Raw genomic sequence first — 18,742 nt, 5'->3', positions numbered from 1 at the left:
TTCTAAACACATTTGACATCACAGTAATTTGACTTTTTAAATAAAAAATAAAAATATATTTGTTAAGTAATCCTTTTTGTTTCTAGCCTTATCTATTAAGAAAAGGAAACCCGTTCAGAACGGTCACGTTTCTGGGCTCTTTTCATCCTTTCATTGGTGATGGTTTCCTTAAATATCATCTGAATAAAGCTTTTAGTCTGATAACAAAAGAGCCAATACATGAGATGAGAAATAAAGCTGAGACTGTTTCTGTTCTGGTATTAGACCGGTTCCACATCAGATGAATTTAGGCCTGATTCTGAATGAAGGAAAGATTTTATTTTTTGTTTTATTGTTTTATTTTTTGGTTCAAAACTAACTGTGTCCAAAAAGGAGCTGATAAAGAGAGACATCCCTACCCCTGACTCACTTTTCTTCTTTTACTCTTATTATTTCAACAAATACTCAACAATTGGGGGGGGGGGTTGTGATCCACTTCCTATTGAGATTGAGGCCCTCGATGCCTCAAACCTTAAATATTTGAAATGTATGATTCCAGATCAGGATGTCTGAAATAAAACCCCTCGCCAAAAAGTGTGAAGAGGGGGAAACATCCCTAGTGTTCTCAATCATGGCAACCCAACTATGCCAGAGTCAGGAAAAGAAGACCAGCTCCTGAAATAATGGCAACAACCAGAGCACTGAGCCAGCCAGTGTAGTCACATTTAATCACAGTGTCTGTGAGCTCTCCTGTCTGTGGAATCTCCACTGTGAAAGCATTCCTACAAACAGCAGGTGTGACGTCTGCCTGGGTCTTTTACTGCATGCCTTCTGAGGATTTTAATGTTAGAAATCAGCTCAAGCTGTCCTTATGGCTGTAGTCTACCATCCTCTGGTCCAGGGGTGGGCCCATGCTGGTCCTGGGGCCACATGTGGCCCTCCAGGTCAATCAATGTGCACCCTAAGGCAATTTCAAACACCAACTATTACAAACTTGAAGAAAAAAAGACAATCTGCCATGAAAACAGTGTTAATTTCATAGACTAAAACTATTCTTTTTTTCCATGACAAAAACTAGACTAAGACTAACAAAATAGATCTTTGATGACTAAAACTGACAAAAACTAAGTATATTTTTCATCAAGATGACTAAAACTAAACTTAAATGTAATGTCATTTTCATTGGACGTTCAAAACCCATGATATTTCTCCACTGAGGGTAAATCTGTACAAAAAACACAATGCATCTGTATCTCTTCTGCCTCTCAGCTGTGGAAAGCAGGGACCCCAGGTTTGGCAGGGTCCAGAGAACACACTGGTATGATTTGGTACCAGATTTAGGCAAGAAAATAAATGCATGGACTCAAAGTAAAGACTAAAATGTGAGGACTTTCTATGGACTAGAACTAGACTAAAATGTTTTGATTTTTCATTGAGTAAAACTAGACTAAAACAAAAGGGGTAGAAATGACTAAAATGGGACTAAAACTAAAATACATTTCATCTAAAGACTAAAACTAAATTAAAAGAATAGCGGCCAAATGAACACTGCATGAAAACATGGAAAACAGAAACATTTCTCTTCTAATCTTTGATCTTTGGTATGTCTTTGGTTCTCTGAAAGAAATAAGTAGATATAAATGGAAACAATTGTTTCTATTTAATGATATCAAATGCATCTAAATGCATGTGCAATTCAAATATATTAGAATAAAAAGTAACGTTAAAATAGACCTCATTAAATGGACAGGTTCTATTTGACCAAAAGCATAAATGCTGGTATATCAAATGATCATGAAAGCTTCATCAATTTTAGTTTTTTAGAAAAGTCACAGGGAAAATTCCCAAAGGTTTAAGATAGATTGAATAACTGAATAATCCTGAAACAATTCTGTCAAGCACTATTTTGGTTTCTTTTCAGCTGTCAAAAACTTAAACTTCAAAATAAATGAATTAAGAAACAAATAAATGAATACATGAAAGCGATTTATAGACTCAATTTTTTTTTTCCTGGCACCTTTGTGACCCACTGGAAACAGTTCCATGACCCACTTCTGGATCCTAACCCACCAGTTGAGAACCACTGGTCTAGACCATAATAAGTTTAACATGCAGGATTAAAAATAACACAGCTTTGAATCTTTGTGCTCTAGGAATCACTTTAAATTTGTGGAAGAAGAACGAATATTTTCATTCTTATAATTTATATTTCTACAAACAAACCAGCAGGTATGGTTTTGATCTGGTTGTTAATAAATGTCTGCAGCGCTTACCAGCCTTGCTCTCTCTGCTTCTATATAAACATACCATGAAACATTACATAACCACGTACATATGCATCGGCAGAATTAAAGGTTCTGTGCATTTTAAGAAGATTCCCCATCCACACGCACTGCTGACATTTAAGCTGAATTACTGGTGCGTTGCATGAGAGACCCATGAATGTAATAAAACAATACACACATGAGCATTTGATTAAATATGAATATAGTGAATTTATTCTGAGAGTTCGTACTGATGTAAACAGGATGTAGATTATTGGACGTTATGGACAGGATGTCAGATTATGCTATGAACTCATATTTCCTATCTCCTTATATTTCAGCATTCATCCTGTTCATTTATATACCAGACAGTCAGGGTCAAAGTTCACCATGGAAAGTAAAAATGTTAATAAAAGCTGTGGTTAACCTCCGGGATTATCAGCTCTATGCTGGGAATATATCCAAAGATATAGGCATCATTGTTCATCTAGGGTCCATATAACAACAGTTCATTAAATAAATCAAACTGGTTTAGGTTTTTATAAGGAGGAGGTACAGGGTCCTGAGGTCTGACCAGCTGAGATCCAACAGTCTGGGATATAAATGATGTTCATCAGGAATACTGTAAGAGTTTTATCATGGGGAATTCTGGGACAAAGATAAGTATAATAATGTTAACAACAGACAATGATAAAGCCATTTAACATTAAATTAATTTAGAACCAACAGTATTTGATTTGGGATATTAAGAACATCACACGAGCATCACCAGGCTCCATGGCAACAAAAAAAAAAAAAGAGGATGGTCTGTAATAGAGGATCAAACTTTTCACCACTAGGTGGCGCCAGCATGCCACTGACTGGCTTTGACTTGACTTGGAGGAAGAGTGTGTCTGTCAGGTAAGAGAGAATAAAATACCAGACAGTGCTCTTAAATGATAGGATGAATCACAGAGAACCTGAGCGAGGATGAACGGCCTTCTGTGCTTTAGAGAGATTATCAGACAACAAGAAAAATCCCTTTTTCTTTGTTGGGCTTTTATTGTGAAATGCTGCTTGACCTTCATGAAGTTATGTAGCTCCAGATTTATGCTGGAGGGAAGACAGAGTTAAAAATGCTTCTGTTACTTGTGGATTTGAATAAATATATGTGTGCCACTCTCTAAGTCATCATATCCTCAACAATTTCAGCCTGCTGACACTGAAAACAGCTGATGTTTGTTGTTTTTGATGAAACAGGTTAATGTGATTCACATTAACAACCGTTATCTATTCTCTTTCCTGCTGAGAACACAAACAAACCTCTGAACAAAGAGAGACTCTCAGCAAGTTTAACTTTGATTTGATCAAAAAATATCAGACAAAAGTAACTTGAATTTCACTTTGTGGTTCAAGTTTTAGCCGTAAACTCTTATAAAGAAGCAGTGAGTGAATAAAAGTCGTTCTAATAAACTTAGAATTACAGTTTTTATCAGTAGCTTTAACTTTTGGAGTAAAGCTGATCAGTGTTTTAGTTTAAAGCTGAAATGCTTGTGCATTGACTTGGAATGACCAGACCAACCAGTGTCATTTAAGAAGAATGAGGCATTAGCGACTGGCAGGGTTTAGATGAATCGACTGCAAGCCCGTAAACAATGGCAGCCAGCGAAGGGATTAGCAGTGATGAAGTTTAAGCAGCAGGTTTTTTAAATGAACGTTTTTTTTCTCAGATGGGACGAGAGTGGGTAGAGACATGCCGCAAAGGACCACAGGTTGGATTCGAACCCGGGCCGCCCGCATACATGGGAAGTGCATTAGACCACTAGGCCATCTGTGTGCCACTGAAGGCTTTTCTGGATGGACAAAATATTTTCTTCTCCACTGTAGCAGGAGTTTGATTTCCCAGCTGGCTCCACCAATAGTGAACAATGACGACTGCCTGTTAAGCTCGTGTCATGACGTCTGCTCTGATCATCCTCCGAGATTATCTTTTAAGGTTTTGCAATTCAGACACATCCATGTGGAGTTTCCCAGATGAACATGAAATATATCCCAGACCATGAAGATGTTAACAGTCTGCTGTGTCAGGTTTGTGTGAAGTTAAAGAGAAGATCGCAAGTTTCATTTTGTAAAATAAAAATATGATTTATCCTTAAAATGGATGTATCACCCAGGCCTTAATAGGAAAGAGATGGTAAATGGAAAGAGAGAGTGGGAAACAACATGGGGAAAGCTTAGGTACTAACCACTTCTATTAAGAGGAGCTTCCTGATAACCCTCTGAGACTGATCACGTTTTATTGTTTGTGAAAAATGCTTGTTTGTTTTCTGACCTGTTTAAACACCATTGAGCCCCTCTCCCAGGCCCTTCCTCTGCCCCCTCTCTGACTAACGGTCCACTTGGTTTCAGTGAAGCTTCAGCCTGAAGATGACTGACAAACTGTCTGTACTCCTGTTGGTGCTCTGTCTGCCCTGTAAGTTGCTTCTTGCCACAGATGCTCATACATCTAACTGGCTTTTATTCCTCTATTTTACTTTGTTCCTCTGCAGGTTTGAGTGGTCCAATTCTGGAGTCCTTTCCCTCCTCTTCAGAGTTGAGAAGGCCTCAGAAATCTCTCAGTCTTTCCTGCCAGGGATCTGGGTTTGAGTTCAGTCGCTTTGGGATGAACTGGATCAGACAGCCGGTGGGGAAAACTTTTGAATGAATGGGGCTTATTTATAATGATGCTAGTGAAAGGAATTATGCCAGCAGTGAGCAGGGATGAACAGAAACCAGAGATAACAGCAACAGCATGGCATATCTGAGTCTGTCCATCCTAAAGCAGGAGGACTTTGCTGAGCATAACTGTGCTGGATAGCACAATACTTAATGTTAGGTGGTGAAGTTCTACAAAAACCTCTTACAGTCACCAGCAGGGGGCAGCAGAACCTAAATCTTAAATGTGAAACCAGTTTAGATTTAAATATCACATGTGAAAACAGCAGCTGGGGTTGTGGGCTTTTACTTCCTGTTTTTATGGTTTTTCATCCACATTAAAAAAAAATATTCTGCTCTGTTATTTGGTCCAGAGGGAGAGAAACTTTCAGTCACATTTTTAAAAGAAGAGATTCCATCAGGTTCTGATTAATGATTTTATTTATGTACCCTAAACATCCAGGCATGAATGTGCAGTTTGGAGTTTCTCCTCTGTTAGTAAAATATATTTTTAAAGGGATCTCAAGCTACCAGGGCTGTCAAGCAATGGCAATTAATCTCACAATTTTCATAGTTAATCATGATTAATGCAACTACAGGCCCTCTCCCCCACTGTTGGATTTTATGAATTAAAGGTAACTGACACTCATTTGGATAGATGGAGCTTTGGATGGAGCTTTGATGGATCATGGTGTGAACTTAACCGTAGAAAAAAAGAACATGCTATGGATTAAAAGGAAAATAAATGAACACTGAAAAGTGAAATGTTTGTCGTACAAGTGTCGAGGACTTTTGACTTGTTGGGGAGTTTTTGAGGGAAAATGTGGCCTTAAAGAGAAGTGATGGACTGATTTTACAAGACACTGACAAAGGGATGATAAACCATGTGATTGAAAAATTAATGCACTAATTATGGACCTTAATCTCATTGCTGTTGATGCTTTAATGCTGGCTGCCCTTAGAACTTATCCTGGATTATTTCTGACCTTAACTTAATCAAAGCAAACACACAAATTACATTTTTGCATCCTGCTCAACAGTTTTCAGTTCCTCTGCAGCTGTTTCTCTGAGCTTCTCTAAATGCGCCTAAACATCTGCAAAAACTGAAACAACACTCTCAGAATGAAAAGTCTGAATGCAAATCTGCACAATTTGATTTTCCACCCCATCATGGCTGCAGTCTCTAGACCAGTACTGATTAAAGGAAAAGTAACTTAAAATGTGATGCTTCAGTCACAAAAAAGCTTTTATTAGTATATTTGAACTGATTCATCAAACTCTAACACCAATCACAGTGGAGTTGATTTATGTTAAAATAGCTATAGAATAAAGGTTATAAAGCCAAGAGATCTACAACTGCATGTTTAGACTGAGGAGGGCAAAAATTGAATTTTGGTGCTTTTAAATTTGTGAATAAAAATAACTCCAGTTATAAGACATGACAAGCGTGTATACAGAGAGTAGATTCTTCAGGATTAGCTCAGCAGGATTGTTTTTCATGAACAAATGTGCTTAAAGAACACACAAAGTCATGCTCCAAACTAATGAGAATATCAGTGTATATAAATGAAAATGCTGAATGAGCGATAGATCCCCAGAAAAATCATATCTTTAAATATTGGCTCTGAAAGCACTGTGACATCTATAAATTCACATCATGCTGCCTGGTTAAAAAATGATACACAAATAATGCTAAAGAAATAAAAAACTGTAGTCAATCAGTGAATATGTAAAAATATTTCAGCTTGATCAAACTGCCAACGCAACGTTAACTCCAGACTGACTGAGTGAGGAGGAGTGAATGCAAAGTGAGCTGTGTTCCTCCTCTACTTCTGTGACTGCAGAGAGGATGACAGAGAACAGTGGACACACAGTTGAACATGATGGACTATAGGACAGGACTGCTGCTTTTAACTGTCTGCTGGGCAGGTGGAGATCTTCACTCATCTTTATTCAACAAAGTCTTCTCACACTCTTCTATCTCATGCTTTTCTCTTCTGTGTTGGCAGGTGTTGATGCTCAGACTCTGACACAATCTGAACCAGTGGTTAAAAGTCCTGGACAATCCCACACACTGACCTGTACAGCCTCTGGGTTCACATTCAGTGACTTTGGTATGCACTGGATCAGACAGGCTCCTGGACAAGGACTGGAGTGGATCGCTCTGATATATCATGATAGTAGCAGCCAATACTACTCTGATTCAGTCAGAGGTCGGTTCACCATCTCCAGAGACAACAGCAGACAGCAGCTGTATCTGCAGATGAACAGTCTGAAGGCTGAAGACTCTGCTGTGTATTACTGTGCCAGACACACAGTGACACAACTACCAGCAGAGCTGAACAAAAACCCCTCAGAGTCTGAACACCAAGCTTGAAGCCAACAGAGGAGGCGCTCTAACACCACAAATCACTAAAACACCAGCTGAGTGGGACAAACAGTCTCTCTCTACATGTTTCATAATATAAATGGAAGCTGTTTCCCTTCATGATAAAAACACATGGGTGACTCAATGACAGCAGGAAAACAACATTAAACACATGGATCACAGCTTTACTATCAAACATCTAAAAATTTATTTGGACTTTTACACTTTTGTTGATTTTAGAGGAAAGTCAAGCTCAGCAACAAGACAAGGCTGATAACTGCATCATTATGTTAACATTCAAACTTGACATCTGATCTATAATATCCATCAGTATGAACTATATCTGAGCACAGAGTCACTGATAAAAACACAGTTTCTTCATTGTGAACACTTGATACTTGGAGCCCTCAGATGTATCTGTATCTGCAGATGAACAGTCTGAAGGCTGAAGACTCTGCTGTGTATTGCTGTGCCAGAGGGACTCACAGTGACTGAAGTTGGTTTAACAGCTGTACAAAAACCTACAGGACTCAGTCTAACTGTATTTATAAATCCTATAAAAGAACAGAATGAAAATTAAGTAAATATTAAACAGACCCTGAGAACATTGTCACCCATCAGTCACTTTAAAGTTCACTTTCTCCATTTAACACTCAGATTTTCTTGAAATTGTGTCCCTCTATGAAGTAAACTGACACTGCATGAACTCATTATCTCCAAACAAACTTTATTCCTATTTGTCATCAACATTTAGTCAAAAGTTGACACTAAAAAAAGTAATGTCATTCCCACAACAGAGACACCAGACAGCAGTCAGAGTCCAGTTTCTCTGAGGTCTCATTTTTAACCCACTGAAGAGTAAGAGACATTTATCCCAAACTTTGAACAAATTCTCTGAAATTCAGGAGATAAACATGTAATAAATGACTATTTCCTCTCTGTACACTGATGTGGGTTTGAGGCTATACAGGTCAATGATCAGATGGTGTTAACACAGCAGAAGAAGAGGGCTAAATGCTGTGTTGCATCATGGGTGAAAGCCTGTTTCTAGGGAGATAAAGAGCAGACTGTAGAAAGCAGTGAAGAGAGAATGACAAAGGAGGATTTCATCTGTGAAAATGGAGGTTTGAACAACTTTTTCTGGACTGATGTGCTCTTAGAAGAGTCCCAGTCCTGAGCTCTGATTGAAGAGTGTTAACTGAGAGATGTGATTTATTTGTTGAATGTGTTTCAACTACAAAAGATGGATTTTCCTTGAATTAACATGCCGACTTTGAGGGGTTTAAAACTGGTGAATGGAATCTCAACTGATGAAACAAACCCTCGATTAAAAACGGAACAGCTGGAGTCAGTCTGCTTTGACCTCTTCCTCTCTTCTGAGATCTGAACCACCTCATTTTTGTCCAACATGTTCATCATAATCACACCTACATGTAAACTCTTTCACACATGCAAATTCACAAATGTATGCACACCCCCCTCCCAATCTGCTGGGACAATAAATGTTCCTCATGATGAAGAAGAAGAGCTCCTATCAGGTCATCTTCATCATCAGCCATGTTCTCTGCAGCTCTGATACTGCTGCTGACAGCTGCATCCTGTGAGGACATTTCTGACTATGAAACATCAGAATCAAAGAAGAATCAGATGAATGATGGAGATAATGATGATCTGTGTTTCCACAGGTGTCAACAGTATTGATCTCATCCAGCCAGGATCAATGGTTGTGCAGCCTGGACAGACTCTGACCATCACCTGTCAGCTCTCTGGTTACTCTATCACTGATGACAACTATGCTACAGGCTGGATCAGACAGTGTGAAGGAAAACCCATGGACTGGATCTCTTATCAGTGGGGTGGTGGTACACTTCGGGAAAATAATGTTCTGAAGAACAAGTTCAGCTACAGCAGAGACACTTCTGCTGGGACAGTGACTCTCACAGGACAGAACATGCAGCCTGCAGACACAGCTGTGTATTACTGTGTTAGATACACACAGTAACACAACCATCAGCAGAGCTGAACAAAAACCCCTCAGAGTCTGAACACCAAGCCTGAGGCCACCAGAGGAGGCGCTCTAAGACCACAAATCACTAAAACACCAGCTGAGTGGGACAAACAGTCTCTCTCTACATGTTGTATAATATAAATGGAAGCTGTTTCCCTTCATGATAAAAACACATGGGTGACTCAATGACAGCAGGAAAACAACATTAAACACATGGATCACAGCTTTACTATCAAACAAAATTTTATTTGGACATTTTTATTTTTGTTGATTTTAGAGGAAAGTCAAGCTCAGCAACAAGACAAGGCTGATAACTGCATCATTATGTTAACATTCAAACTTGACATCTCATCTATAATATCCATCAGTATGAACTATATCTGAGCACAGAGTCACTGATAAAAACACAGTTTCTTCATTGTGAACACTTGATACTTGGAGCCCTCAGACAACAAATGATTGTAAATTGTCCTATCATGGCTCCAGTAGTCCTGGGCCTGGTTGGTGTCACTCTCTGGCTCCTCCTGATCACTGCTGATTGACTCCACCTGCTCAGACCTGCACACCTGCTCCAAATCAACTCAGGAAGCTCAACAGTATATCTAACCTGGTCCAACATTCACTCATCACCAGATCATTGTTCAGCCTCTGTGGATTATCGCTCACCTCACCTACCTCTACCTGCCCGCTGACTCCAAACTCCACCAACAGACCAGCTCTCTCTTCATCCATCTACAACTCAGCAAATGAGAGAAAGAAATACAGAAAGAAGAATCACTGCAATTCACTCTCCTCTGACTCCTTTTACTGCATCTGGGTCTGAACTCACAAGACCTAACAGCTTCTTTGGAACATTTTTTAGACCCTCACTAAATATTCTACAAAGAAAATCATCCAAATACAGCCTCAACCCTCCATAACATGTTGTTACACACTACAGTAAAAATACATCTCATCCATGATTCTATTTGACAACTTTGACTGAGCAGAGGAAAGAGTCTGAAACTGGTGAAGACGGTGCAGCTCTGTTGGATCTACCAATAAAGAGAAACATCCTGCTTTTTTCTCACCTAGCTATGTTTACTACATACAAATGAAAGAGATTTTGATTGAGCTCTCAATGTGATGAAAATGAGCCGTGGATATGAAGCGTTCATGTCATTAACAAATGTAAAGATAGGATGCCTGTAACATCTCATGCTGCAATAAGAAGGCAAAACACAACCAATGAATAAAGAATTTACAAAATCTCCACACAAAACCATTATAAGAGCAGCCAGAAGAGAAGTGGGAAAGCCTTTCCTACAGCATTTCCATAGAAACTCTAATATTTTTCAAAAAACAGACAAGAACTAATAATTCTTCCAATACACTGGAAAAACTGCAACAAACTCCACTGGCTCCAGTCAGACCATCACTAATGCTTCCTATGTCTGATTGTATGCAAACTCAGAGAGCTTCCTTGTTCCTCAGCTATAAAAACTCTCCACGCTTCCCCTGCAGGCTGTCTGATCCAGGATGTACGATAGCTGCCAACGGAATAAGAGACCTGACAGGTGATGGTCAGACTCTGACCTGGCTGCACAGTCACAGAGGCTGGCTGTGTCAGAGTTTGAGCCTTCACACCTGTTAAAGAGAACATGTTTAGTCAGAGATGATGAAGTTCAAGTAGAGGAGAAGAAGTGTTGACTCTGACAGATGCAGAGAGACTCACATCCAGCTGCCAGCAGCAGCAGCAGAGCTCCAGAAAACATGCTTGATGTTGAAAGTGAGGTGCTGTGAACTCCACTGACAGCCTGATGGAGAGTTTTTATAGCTGAGGAACAAGGAAGCTCTCTGAGTTTGCATACAATCAGACATAGGAAGCATTAGTGGTGGTCTGTTGACTGATTTTAACCTGCAGAGTGAAAAATGATGGTAAGTTAGTTTTACATTCTTGTTTAAAAAAAAGTTATTTATTCAATCAGAGGAAAAAAACAAGCACAATGTTCACAAAAATAATGAAGACGTACCAAAATAGTGGGCACACAAGTATAGACACTAGTATGATCAATCAAATAAATTCAAAATTCAACAATATTGAACTAAACAAAAAATTATTTCTGATTGAATACAATTATTATGTGTTTTATTTTTCACATTACAATTAAAATTTGTAAATTTTTTGACACTTAATTTGATTGATTTTTAAAGTATTGTTCCTTATCGATCTACAGCCTTTATTTATTTTTATTTTTTTTACTAAAATAGTTAATGACAATTTATCATTATAATTCATCATTTTAAATATATAATTTTAAATAATAAAATAATTATTATTCTTTATTCAGTTTCACATTTAGTGTTGGATCAAAAGATTATTTTAATTTTGCTGTAGAGCTGAGCTAAATTTTTCATCCATACATTTTTTTTTTGTATTTGTGAATGAGAAAAACTGCCATTATTCTTTCATTAAAGGTTTTTTGCAGCGTTTCTTTTGCCTTTAAGCACAATAAAACACAGCAGAATCTTCTGACTGTTCTTCTCTACATCTAAGTTTAGAATTCAATCAATCAATCAAACTTTATTTATATAGCACTTTTCATACAAGAAAATGTAGCACAAAGTGCTTTACACACAGACAGATAAATTAAAAGAAGATAAAAGAAGGTATGACCCAAATCCACAATGTCTGACCCCCCCCCCCCCCCACACACACACACAATCCATTCACAGTAATGGTAGAAATGCAACATAAGTAAGACACTGGTAGAACAGGAAAATGTATAAACCCAGTACGTACACAGGAAACGTCATCTTCAAGGTTTAAAGTGAGTAAACACTGGAGGTTAGGTTAAAGTGTAAAATAATTTTAAAAAAGGGTGCTATAATGAGAATAAAAACACTACTCAACATGCTCAAATGGGGAAATAAAACACTTAAAAAGAACTCGGGAAAAGACAGTAATAATGTCTCTGCATTGGCATGAGAGAGAAACGGTCACACTCGGGCTATATTCTTCAAGTGATAAAATGCTTTCTTGGTGATGTCCCGGATATGTGGCTCAAAACTAAAATCTGAATCAAATAAAACACCTAAATTTTTTGCCTGCTCACATGGATTAAAAGATACTGCTCTGAGTTTGCTGACCAGTTTCTCTCTCTTGTCCCTTGCACCGATGACTAAAACCTGAGTTTTGTCCTGGTTGAGCTGTAAAAAGTTTTCTGCCATCCATGATTTAATGTCTAAAATACAGTTAAAAAGGGCATCAAGTGGCCCTGTGTCATCAGGAGACACGGCAACATAAAGCTGAGGAAATTGATGCCATGCCTCCTGATGACATTCCCTAAAGGTAACATATAAATATTAAAAAGAGTAGGACCTAAAATTGAACCTTGGGGAACACCACACTGCATGTCATAAAATTTGGATGAGTGAGCCCCAAGATTCACATAAAACTTTCTATCACTGAGATAAGATTTAAACCAGTTGAAAACAGTGCCAGAGATGCCAATAAAATCATGGAGTCAATTTAAAAGAATTTTGTGGTCAACTGTATCAAATGCTGCACTCAGGTCCAATAAAACTTAAACAGATGGTAATTTCTTGTCCATGTTGGACCTGAGGTCATTAACAATTTTGACTAGAGCTGTCTCTGTACTGTGATTTTTTCTAAAACCAGATTGATAAATTTCATTAATATTTCTAAAATTAATAAAATCATTTAACTGGTTTAAAACAATCTTTTCTAAAATTTTACTTAAAAATGGCAAATTGGATACGGGTCTGTAATTGTCAGGTACTGCTGTATCCAGGTTACTTTTCTTCAGGAGGGGTTTAATAACAGAAGTCTTAAAAGCAGAGGGAATACACCTGTCTGAAGAGAATAGTTTAAAATGGTAAGAGTATCATGTTCAAAAAAGTCATAAAAAGTTTTTAAAAAGGGATGCTGGGATGGGATCTAAAAGGCAGGTAGTTAACTTAAGTTGTTTAAAAACTTTATCAAGCATCACAGTATCAACCAGGATAAAACTCTCCGGTGTTTCCTCATTTAAAAGCAAAGAATCTGAAAAGTTAAAATTAGAAGGCTGAGAAAGTAAAAGGTTTGATCTGATAAAATCTATTTTACTGCTGAAATGGACTGCAAAGTCATCACATGACAAATCAGGGTAGTAAAATTGGTTAAAAACAGGGTTAATTAAATGGTCTATGGTTGTAAAAAGTACTTTTGGATTGTTTTGATTATTGTGAATTAATTTTGAAAAATGTTCTCTTCTTACTTGTTTGATGGCTGTGTTGTAGGTTTTCAGATGATCGTGGAAAATGTTGTAGTTAACTTGAATTCTGTTGTTTCGCCACCTCTGTTCTGCTTTTCTGCAATTTCTCTTCAAGTTGATTATGTGATTGTTTTTCCAGGGAGGCTTTGGGTTTGTTGATACTTTTTTGATTTTTATTGGTGCGACAGTGTCAAGTGCTGACTGAAGTTTACTGTTAAAATTTTCAACAATAAAATCACAGGAGGAAGGTAAAACATCTGGGGGGTTATCGGTTAAAATGTCAATAAAATCTGCAGCCACTTCAGCAGTAAGATAGCGCCTCCTGACAGTACGCACTGGGATTTCCTGCTGCTTAAAATCACTGATATTAAAAAACACACAGAAATGGTCCGACAAGCCCACGTCCACAACAGAGGTCACAGATGCTGACAGGCCATAGGTAATAACTAGATCTAAAATGTGACCTCTGTTGTGGGTGGACTGTGTTACATGTTGGATAAAATTCATACAGTTAAGAAGATTTAAAAATTCTGTGCTAAAAGAGTCTGATTGATTGTCTACATGCAGATTAAAATCACCTAAAATAAGAACTCTTTCAAACTTTGAATGGATAAACGAGAGCGGCTCTGAAAATTCTGTAATAAAATATGTGCAACATTTTGGTGGTCTGTATACAGCTAGACAAAGTATGGGAGGACTGCTAAAAACAAAGGAATGGTATTCAAAAGATAAATATTCATCAAATAAGATGTTCTTAAAACCATGCTGTGCTAAAAGAATTGTGGCTGTCCCCCCTCCTCTTTTACCCTGTCTGAAAGAATATGAAAATTCATAATTTGGTGGAGAGGCCTCGATCAGTGTTGCAGGTCCATCAGTACTTAGCCATGTTTCAGTTAAAAACATAAAATCAATTTCATTATCTAAGATAAGGTCGTTAATAAAGAAAGACTTGTTTAAAAGAGATCTAACATTTAAAAGTGCCATTTTCAGTGTGATCTGTGAGGTTTTGGGGGGATTAGCAGGGGGGTTGTGTAAGATTATAGGTTTAAGATTATGTAGATTGGTGCCTGAGGCTGATTTTGAATGATAAGTGTTGTGCTTTCTGGTAGTAATGATGACAGGAATAGGTGATTGGTTTGGAAAATCAGATGCATTTGTAGTTGATGGGGAAGGTCGAATACGGTGGGCGGGACGTTTAATAAAATCGTGCTTGGACTGTCATGCTGAGAAAGCCCTGCAGGAGCGCAGGGTAAGTTCAATGTTTAATGATAAAAGACGGGAACCAGTGTAATTAGGGTGGAGTCGATCATGCTTGAAGAGATCAGTTCTTGTGTAAAAGGAAATGAAATTGTCTACATAGGGAATGCCTCTGTTACAGCAGTAGTCCTTTAGCCAGATGTGAAGTTGCCGTAAACGGGAGAATTTAACATCGCCAAAGCAAGGGGAGGGAAACGGACCAGAAATTACGCACTGCTTCCCTGCATTGAGAACACTGTCAATTAGCTGGACAAAGTCATTTTTAAGCTTCTCTGACTGCTGAAGGTGCAAATCATTTAATCCCACATGCGCCACTACAGGGGACACAGAGGAGTGGTGACGTAGGAGTTGTGGGAGGGCATTTTTAATATCAACAACAAGTGCACCTGGGTGGCAGGAGGTACTGCACCTGTCAATCTGCACGTGGCGGACCATGGATGATCCCACAACGAAGACCAAGGGACAGGCAGCAGGCTCATGAGATGACTCAGGACAGACACCACCAGAGGAGCGAGGCGGAGGACTCACCCGTGGACCCGCCGCTGGGGCCGGTTGTTGTCTGTCCACACTGGGAGAGTGCGCTAAGCCTCCGTTGCGCTTATCCTGCTCAACGAGTCCGGAGCAGCCTTGAGGTGAGAGAGATCTCCGTGAAACGCCCGAAATCAAAGAGGGCTCCGAACCCTTGCAGACACGCTTCTGCGTGGGACCGGTAGGCTGTAGATGCGGAAAGCACCCTTTACCAGCAGCGGAGGGTCCCGCTGCCTCAGAGTTGTTGTAACCTCCAGAGCTCCTCCGCAAGACGGCCTCCTTCAGTAGCTTGCGGCGGGCGGAGGAGGGCTTTACCGCTTGCTGCTCAGGGGCAAGCTCGCCCAGAGGAGGAAAATCCTTTTTGCTCAGGACATCGAACCTGTTGGACAGCGGGATGGCTGGAAGTGATGATGGAGGAGAAGGAGGCATAGCACGGTGTTTGTCCCTGCAGGCAATGGACCAGAGCTCCGGCTGACATGAAGTGGAGCTCACCGGAGCTTTTACTTCTCCACCGGCATACACCTGCGCCTTTGCAGGTGCAGGGGAGGGAGCGGATCCCGCCGTTGACTTGGGCTTTGCTCCCAGGAGGAGCCACGGGTCCTCTGGCAGGGCTGAGGCAGCCTCGGCCTCCGGAACACCTGTGATTGTGGAGCCGAACCATGGAACGGTGAGATCCGAGACCGTCCCTGGAGCTGCTGTAGCGGGGCTGCGGGAGAGGCAGGCCGAGTTAGGAAATCCGTGGCTAGAAGGGCTCATGACGGCGAGGTGCTTGGCCTAGGTCGTGGCAACGGTTGAGAACTCCACAATGACCTTGTTCTTTTCCATGACCTCTGCTCTCAGCGACGCCATGTTTTTCCTCAGCTTCGAGATGGTAAGCGCACAAGACACACACTCAGGCTTGTTCTCAGCCATGGCAGCTCCGATAAAAAGTGGGAGTATTAAGATAACTCAAAGATCCAAATCCTTGGTAGTCCACAAGGCAGGAAAATCCAGTGAATATTTAGACAGTAGAGGCAGGAAGAGAAAAACGATCAAGAACCCTTAAAATGGTGTTGTAGTCTGGAGTGAGCACAGACACCGGCCCGCCACAGGCCGCTATACTTCCGTATCAAAATCGGTCCATAGCTCCTTATTGCGGCATCCGATTACCAAAGCTTTGGCTCCCAGTTAAAAAACGTATCGAAAACACCGTGCCTCACAGATAGAACTTTAGTTTGTGACTTAAAAGCAGGTTAAAAATGACGATCTGCTGTCACCGAGCTGTGTCGGACCTAGACACACCACGCATGCGCATCAATGGCCAGGCTGCAGCAGTGGAGAGAGGCTGCATCATGATCTGTTCTTCTCTACATCTAAGTTGAGCATTGACTCCTCAGGAATATAACACTGGACTTCTGTCTGAGAAACATTTACGTACATTTGACCTCAGTGACAACTTCTGACCTCATTCATTCTCAGAGTCAGGATTTTCATTGTTGGAAAGATCTTTAGGTTGTAACACATGTAACCACTGTTCTTGAGCAGAGGATGCTCAGATCAAACATTTTACCTTGGATTAAACAAATATTGAATCCCTTTGTTATTCCATCTGCTGTTGGATGGGTAAACAAATATTTATCCGTTTAGTTGAAGACATTTTTAATCTCTTATCAAAGATTTAAATTGTCTGTCGAGAAAAGAAATCTTTATTGACCTGATGATGAGCAGTCATAGTGGTGTAATTGTTCAGTTTCGTTCCATCTACAGTCTGTTTTGTCCTTGCACTGGTGTTTTAATGATTTGTGGTCTTAGCGCGCCTCCTCTGGTGGCCTCATGCTTGGTCTTCAAACTCTGAGGAGTTTTTGTTCAGCTCTGCTGATGGTTGTGTCACTGTGTGGCCATCTGGCACAGTAATACACCGCAGAGTCTTCAGCCTTCAGACTGTTCATCTGCAGATATGCCTGCTGTCTGCTGTTGTCTCTGGAGATGGTGAACCGACCTCTGACTGAATCAGAGTAGTACTGGGTGTCACCACTCGGATAACTAACAGTTGCGACCCACTCCAGTCCTTGTCCAGGTGCCTGTCTGACCCAAACCATATCGTAGTTGCTGAATGTGAACCCAGAGGCTGTACAGGTCAGTCTGCGTGATTGTTCAGGACTTTTAACCACTGGTTCAGACTCTGTCAGAGTCTGAGCATCAACACCTGCCAACACAGAAGAGAAAAGCATGAGATAGAAGAGTGTGAGAAGACTTTGTTGAATAAAGATGAGTGAAGATCTCCACCTGCCCAGCAGACAGTTAAAAGCAGCAGTCCTGTCCTATAGTCCATCATGTTCAACTGTGTGTCCACTGTTCTCTGTCATCCTCTCTGCAGTCACAGAAGTAGAGGAGGAACACAGCTCACTTTGCATTCACTCCTCCTCAGAGAAAATATTTGACTTCTGTATCAGGACCTCAGTGAGTGTGGAGTGTCTGACTTTGTTCCAGTTTTCTCCACATCAGACTGGGGTTTATATGATAATCATTTCTAATGTAATGAACATACAGCTTTTTTCACATGCTGACTTTCTCTGAGCATTTCAGCTCATAATTTAACGCTCATTTTATTTATTTGGAGATAGATGCTAGCTGTGATCAACCAATAAGATGAGACAATAGAACATTTTTAACATTAAATGTCCTCGAGCAGAGCAGCTATAGTCAGACCTCAGCTATAATCAAATAATGACATTTTATGTTTTAAGGTGATTTTGTTAAAGAAACTGCTATGACGTCACTAAAAGCAGATATTCAGGAGGAGGCTGGGTTAGCTGGTGTGAGTATTAGGCTAGAGGAAATGTATTTGTGTGGGCTGGGATTGTAAAAAGAGCTGATTTAAATTTGTCTTGAGGAAAACTCACAAATTAAACAGCCAATAAAATGGGATTTTTTTTTCTTTTTTTTTGAAAGGATGCACCACTAGTTTTTTTGCACATGTAGAAATTGAAAATTTTAACATTTTCATCATGAGCAGCAGAGCTTTGATTGTTTTTGTGATGCATTTGTTTCAGTGAAGTATCTTGAGTTGAAAGGTAGAAGTAACCTTATAAAGCAGATAGATTTGCTAAACTCCATCTCTGTCATCAGGAAAATCTTGAAGAGCTCCAATCCACAACTCTGGTGCTGAATCCAACACTGTCAGGACCAATCAGCATCATTTGAGGATAACGAAGCGGGAGCTATGGGCGGGGTTTAGTTGGACTTGGAGACGTTTGCAATGGCGGCCTGCAGTGCAGTGAATAGCTCAGGTGTAGCTCTAGTATAGCGTCAGTTTTACCAGAACTGGACCACATTTCTGCATGAAACAAAAATTAAAACAACACTGAAAGCTTTTCATGATAGAAAAGATGTTTTGCTCTTCTGCTGACCTGCTTCAGAGTGATTTGAT

General features: G+C 39.8%; 3 gene segments (V, D, J or C); 2 read left to right on the top strand and 1 right to left on the bottom strand.

Annotated features, from left to right (window-relative positions):
• Positions 1-6,712: 6,712 nt before the first annotated feature.
• Positions 6,713-7,762, top strand: LOC121529331. The segment is given in 2 exon segments: positions 6,713-6,845; positions 6,926-7,762. Coding segments are annotated over 2 exon segments (417 nt in total).
• A 1,047-nt stretch (positions 7,763-8,809) lies between these two features.
• Positions 8,810-10,526, top strand: LOC121529344. The segment is given in 2 exon segments: positions 8,810-8,884; positions 8,970-10,526. Coding segments are annotated over 2 exon segments (360 nt in total).
• A 4,886-nt stretch (positions 10,527-15,412) lies between these two features.
• Positions 15,413-17,731, bottom strand: LOC121503970. The segment is given in 3 exon segments: positions 15,413-15,477; positions 17,204-17,518; positions 17,599-17,731. Coding segments are annotated over 3 exon segments (429 nt in total).
• Between the last annotated feature and the right edge of the window lie 1,011 nt (positions 17,732-18,742).

The sequence above is a fragment of the Cheilinus undulatus genome, linkage group 21 (genome assembly GCF_018320785.1).
Source record: "Cheilinus undulatus linkage group 21, ASM1832078v1, whole genome shotgun sequence".
Taxonomy (NCBI): Eukaryota; Metazoa; Chordata; class Actinopteri; order Labriformes; family Labridae; genus Cheilinus; species Cheilinus undulatus.
The sequence above is the reverse complement of the archived record's forward strand: the minus strand, read 5'-3'. Positions and strand labels throughout refer to the sequence as shown.